The sequence below is a fragment of the Athene noctua genome, chromosome 16 (assembly GCF_965140245.1).
Source record: "Athene noctua chromosome 16, bAthNoc1.hap1.1, whole genome shotgun sequence".
In the NCBI taxonomy this organism is placed as follows: Eukaryota; Metazoa; Chordata; class Aves; order Strigiformes; family Strigidae; genus Athene; species Athene noctua.
In genome coordinates this window covers 6,364,744-6,370,937 of record NC_134052.1, presented here as the reverse complement: position 1 = coordinate 6,370,937, position 6,194 = coordinate 6,364,744, and the positions used below count along the sequence as shown (strand labels likewise).

Genomic DNA, 6,194 nt, shown 5'->3' with positions numbered 1-6,194 from the left:
TGCTTAGAATAAAAAAAAAAAGGGAAAATAAAGTGAATCAAAGCACTGAAAACATTATTATAGTATATTATATCCTGGGTTAAATTCTACCCCTCTGCTTTTGCCCAGCTGTAAGCTCCATCAGCTCTGCTGATGGGTCCAACCCTGGCCGTGGCGGTGCCCGGGTCTCCATGCACTGCCAGGGCGTGTGGCAGAGCACAGCATGGTGCTGGCTGTGTTACTGCTGCTCTACAGCCCCAGGCACAGACCAGGACATGCCTCTTCTCAGCCTCCCAAAAAACAAAGCCCAAACTCTTCCCCCTGTGATGCATCTCTCTTCCAGCCACCCGACACCTCCTCCACTCACCCTGGACCACGATGTCCCTGGCATCATGCCACCATTGTCACCAGCTGATTGTCCTCCTGACCCAGGCTAATGTGGTACCGGGGCAGATTTGGGGTTTCAGGGGCAAAAGACTGAATGGCAGAGGGAGATCCCCTCTCCTGTCTGGGGAAAATTCTCCCTACAAGCAGCAGGAAAGGCAGCAGGGCCAAGGCAGCTGCTCACCTGTGCCCCGACCCCTGCAAGTGCTGAAAATAAAATTAAAGTCAAGGATTCTTTTCAGTCACCTCTTGGGGGGGAAAAATAAAATAAAAAAGAACTTACTGCCCATGCAGTAAAACATTGTTACAAAGAAAATTATTTACTGACATCATCTGGTGCTCTGCCCAAATACAACTCATTAATTCAGTTTGATACAGGGGCCGTGGTGAACCTCTGGCAGGTGGCAGATTGCAGAATGAACGTGGCCTGGGCTGCAACTTTTGTTGACTGTCTTCACTTCTGCGACGGCCATGCCAAAAAAGCAGTGACATGAGGCTCATGTAGACTTTTAAAACCACAATGTTCCTCGACTGACAGGGATTAGACATGTTCTGTGTACTGAAAATCCTGCTTTAAAGCCAGTTCTTGTTTGAGCATGCTGGGACACGGCCACCAAGGCCATGTGAGCTGCCGGCAGGGAGTGCTGCCACAACTCTCATCCCCTCCCAAATCCTGCCCAGCCACCTCTGGGTGATGGTAAAAATCAAAAGGTCACTTTTTAAGAAGCAACCTGCAATTCTCATCTCAAACAGTAATGACTCAACGCTATAATTTACCTTTTTTTTTCTTTTTTTTTCTGCAAAATGTCATTTCTCCCTGATTCACCAAGCAGAAAACATCTAAATAATTAATTAATTAATCCAAATAAATCAGAATGATTTTTCCCTAAGAACACAGGGAACTCAACTCTTGCAATTTGATGGCCAGTCTCATGATATTTGCTGTTCCCTCTAAAGCCCTGCTACCCTGGAAACACGTGGTTGTTTGAGGATCACGTTTATTGCAGCCCCTGATGCAGCAGGTCCTGGGCTCTGCCTGCTCCCGTCGGGCAGTAGTGTGTGTGCCATCCACAGATTATCTGTAAAGATTAAAAAAACCCCAAACCAGAAGACAACCCACCCCTGTCCTCAAGGCATACTGCCACATCTGCACACATAAATGGCATGGGATTTGACAGCCATATGAACCAGTGGTGAGCAACAGATCATTTCAGCGCAACCGCACGCAGCAGCTGAAGGAGAACCTGTGTACTACTGCATGAGTAAACAACACACATCAGAACTTTTTTCCAAGCCATTCTCATGACTGATGATTTTTAAATGCATGGAGTTGGCTGAGAAAGGGCTGGACGAGTCCCTCATTAAAGCTATACATTTTCAGATACCTCCCTGAGCACAGGAGCGCAGTGCTCAATTAAAAAATAGTAGACCAAGGCCTTTTTTTGCTGTTGGTGAAGAGACTTGAACTGGTTCCCTGAAAGCCCATCTCTCAGGTTATGTGCTTGCTACCCTCAGGAGCAATCCCAGCCCTGTGCTCTCGCACTGCCCTGGACGTGCTGGCAGCAGTAACGCTGCCGGGTGCTGGAGCCAGGCACTGGAGGGGAGCATCCTGATACAGGATTCTTGGGCAGAGCTGGGTGGTAGCACCTCTATTGCGAGTGAAATCATGGATCAAGTGAACACCTTGAACACACATGAGGCAGGAACGGAAGGAGAGCCATGATGTTCTGTGTGTGCCTCCAGCAGGTCCAGGGAGCAGGAGATATGGAGGCCATGGGGCTGCAGGCAGGCATGGACACTGCTCCCTGTGCCCTCTGCTCCTGTCTTCCTGTGGCAGGAGGCACGCAGACCCAAGCCTTCATCCTGGGGACAAAGAAAGTTTTGCCCACACTGCTGAGAGCAGCTTGTGACCCTTCCCATGATTACAGCAGTCCTCCCAGCTAGCTGCTGTCTCTGCCTCAGTTTCCCCAATGGTTGATGCTCTGGGACAAAGGGCACCACTCTCAGCTTGTTTCTCATTTCACTGCACATCTGCCCCTCCATAAAGTTGCTTGGCAGCTGCTTTCCTGAGGGGTGAATCCCCATGGACCCCCTCCTCTGCTGCTGCTGGTACTCCAGGAGCACAAACCCACCAGAGCCTCAAAAAAGCCACATCCTTACCCCACGGAAACAGCTTTTAAGTTTCAATTCTCAGGGCACAGCTGTGGTGATTTTATCACCTAGGGGGGAAATAACATAGAGCCTTTCCCATCACTTATCTGCTCCAGCAAGCACTTTTTGGAGTCAACACACTGATATTCACAACAAGCAGCTACCAGCACCCCATGTGTCTGACCTGAGGTGCCCGAGCATAGTCCAGCTGAGATGTCTGATTGCTCCCAAGGAATAAAGGGCAGTCGGGATGGCTCAGCAGGACTCCCCCCGCCATTCCCTGGTGGCAGATGAGATACCATTCTTTTCCCACTCCCTGCCCTAGATCAAGTTCCAGGAGAGCAGTTGGCCATTGCCCTTTCTGGGCCCAGCCCTTCACCTGAAGTTGTTTTGCCAAGGTCGTTTCTCTATGGCTTGCCAGGGTAAACCTTCTCTCTTCTGATTGCTGGCCTGTTTACTCCTGTGCCTGGAGATGAAGTTATTTCTGGCCTCGTTTATGTAGCAGCAGCTGCTCAGCAATGCACACGGGCTGGCTTTCCTTGGGGGTCCTCTTTGGGATTGCAGTTTTAGCTCTTGCCCCAATCTCACAGTATCTGGGTGTCTTCTGCATGACATCCCCTGGGACAGGGAAGGTAGGAGAGGAGGGTCACAGCCTGTCTCGCATTTCCTCCCCACATGGGTCAAAGCCTCTCAAAGGAGGAGGAGGAGGAGGAGGAAAGAGGATTTCTTTATTCAGGGAGGGACATAGAAGGAAGCAGGGAGCGCAGGTCATCGCTGTGTGCTGTAGGGAAGGTGCAGTGGTTCGCGGGGAGCGGGGCTGCCTGCGCTGGGGGCTGCCAGCCTGGCAGGCCTGGGCCCGCTGGCACTGTCTGCGGCACCGCTGCCTGCTCCCAGGGCTGGCAGCACGGCCCCGTGGCATGCTGCGGGGCTCTGCCTTACTCTGCTCCCAGCGCTGCTGGGTGGACAGCACAGTGTGCGCAGTGCAGCCAGGAGAAAGGCCGGCAGGACTGGGAGTGAGGGGCAGCTCATGGGGTGCAGGCTTCCAGCCCCTGCTCTGGAGGGATGGGGGGCTTCTCACCCCGAGTGGGACAGAACAGAAGCAGGCTGAAAGCTTTGGCCGCCGTCATCAGACATCTTCCACCCACTCCGAGGCAGAGCCCCTCTTTCGCCTCCCTGCTCCCTTCCTCCCGCTCCCTCCAGGCACGCACAGTGTCTGAAATAGCCGGGGCCCTGCGTGTCCCCGGCGCCTGGCTCAAAATATCTCAAGTGGGCTGGCAGCAGGCGCCGAGGGAGCAGCAGAAGCCGCCGGACACCAAGGCTCTCCGCTGAGGCGGCCCTCGACACATCCTCCCCACACTCTGGGGGAGACCCTCGCACCCCAAACCCCCCGGCCGGGGCCCGGCCGGAGCAGGGAGGTGAGGGCAGCCCCAGCCTGTGCCGGGACACGTGGCGGCTGCCGGGGCCGGCTCTGGGCACGGTGCTGCCGCCCCGCCCCTGCCACCGGCGACAGCCACCACTTTGCCCGGCAGCGGCACCTCCGAGCACGGCCACGACCAGCACCGCCCCGGGAGCAGCCACCCCGCCGTGGGCAGGGCTGCTGCAGCACCCCATGGCCATGGAGATTCTTGGCCCACGGCCCGGCAATGGCAGCGGGGCGCTGTGCCCCGTGGACGACGCCTTCACCCAGCGCTTCTTGCCCGCTGTCTACCTGGCGGTGATCCCCCTGGGGCTGGTGGGGAACGGGCTGGGGCTGTGGCACCTCTGCACCGGGCCCCGGCGGGGCGCCCGCCATCCCCTTGGCTTGCTGGTAGGCAACCTGAGCCTGGCCGACCTGCTGTACGTCAGCACGCTGCCCTTCCTTGTCAGCTACTACCTGCGGGGCAGAGTCTGGCTCTTCGGGCACAGCTGGTGCCGGATCACCCGGGGCCTCTTCCACCTCAACCTCTATGCCAGCATCGGCTTCCTCACCTGCATCAGCGTCCTCCGCTACCTGGGCATCGTGCACCCGCTGAGGGCATGGGGCAGGTACCAGGGGACAACCTCTTCGGTGTGGCTCAGCGTGATGGTCTGGGTATGGGTCATTGCGCAGGTAGCTCCCGATTTCGCCTTCAGCAAGATGGATGATATGGGGACACGGTGCCACGACACGACGGGGCATGAGAACCTGGCTGCTTACTTGCCATACACTGCAGCAATCACTGTGACTGGGTTCATCATCCCATTCCTCATCATCATCGGATGCTACTGCCATGTCGTGGTGGTGCTCTGCAGGAATCACACCATGGACCTCAGTCTCAGGAGAAGAAGCATCAGACTGGTGATTCTTGTGATGGTCCTCTTCTCCATCTGCTTCCTTCCCTACCACATCTTCAGAAACCTCAACTTGTTATCTCGAGGCTGGCAGCTGCAAGGGTCCTGCACACAGGCTTTAAAGAACATCTACATTTCCTACCAGGTGACCCGGGGCCTGGCCAGCTTCAACAGCGCTCTCAACCCCCTGCTCTATGTGATGACCAGTGAAGACTGCATGGCACGTATGAGGACCATTCGCCAAAGAGCCAGCCAGTCCCTGCAGTCCACCTCTTGTAAGGCGGATGAGAAGAAGGTGAGCATCATTCTTCGTGAGGAGGAAGCTTCTGATGAGCTTTGAGGTACTCAACACCCCCTCCAAATGCATCATTTCAGTTTGCATTTGGTCCCTTCTTGGGAGCAGCCCCCCTACCTTGATGCCTGGTTTGCAGAGGGATGGTGACTGCAGCATCACTGGCTCCAATCTCACACAAGACAGACAGGACTGCCTGCATCACAGAACAAACTGGGACCAGGTTTTAGAGCAAAGCTACTCAACCCAACCATTTTGCCTACAGTATGGCTGGAGATGGAAAGAGAAGAACATTGTGTTAACTCCAGTCCTGAAGTATTTCTCAGCCTTTCAATGCAGTGGTCTGAGCAGGTTAACATCCCGCTGGCTCCCTGGCTGCTCACTGAGCTCCTCAATGAGTGAGGGATGGGAGTGAATGATGTCTTGTTCCCCCCTGTTGCATCCCCTCTTCCCCACTGGACATGGGTTTGAGACAGGATTCCCTCCTTCACCTAAGGAGAGGGCATCAGTAATTAACTACCTGCATAGCAGGACAGCTGAGAGGGTGAATTTTTGCAGGGGGGGGAAGTGCTTTGGAAATGGAAATCTTTAAAACCTGATATTTTTATGAATATATGACTAAGCTGTGCTAGTTCCTGGGTTAGTTGTTCCTGGGTGACTGAGCTGCTTCAGGCTCTGTGTTATCCTCTACTGCCCACCTCCTTCACAGAAGAAGAAAGAATTTCAGCATTACTCACTCTCTTTTGGAAGAGCATATAGCAGACAACAACAAATTGGCATTTTAAAGTTTCTGGAGGCTGGCTGGGTTTTTTTTTGCAAGGCAAATGACTGCAGTAGCCTGGACCGCTGCTTTCAGCAGGTAAATCCTAGGAGAGTTTTGAAATCTTCAGGTGGGTGGCTGCATCTTACTCTTGCATCCAGCCTTGTGAAGGCATTAGACATGTCTATTAAAAATAAGACATGCAAAAAAAGAGAAGCAATGCTGTTTTGAAAGCTTGTAAAGGCAAGATTCAGTAGTGAGGGCAGTCCACCTGTTGTCACCGGGGGGACCGTGGGGATCTCTGCTTCAGGGGGAGCA

The 6,194-nt window shown here is 54.1% G+C and overlaps 1 protein-coding gene across 1 annotated transcript; it reads left to right on the top strand.

Annotated features, from left to right (window-relative positions):
* Positions 1-4,084: 4,084 nt before the first annotated feature.
* Positions 4,085-5,296, top strand: LOC141967115 (P2Y purinoceptor 1-like). The gene has a single exon (XM_074920509.1). It carries the CDS (start codon positions 4,124-4,126, stop codon positions 5,162-5,164), a length of 1,041 nt encoding a protein of 346 aa, XP_074776610.1. The 5' UTR covers positions 4,085-4,123; the 3' UTR covers positions 5,165-5,296.
* Positions 5,297-6,194: the final 898 nt, after the last annotated feature.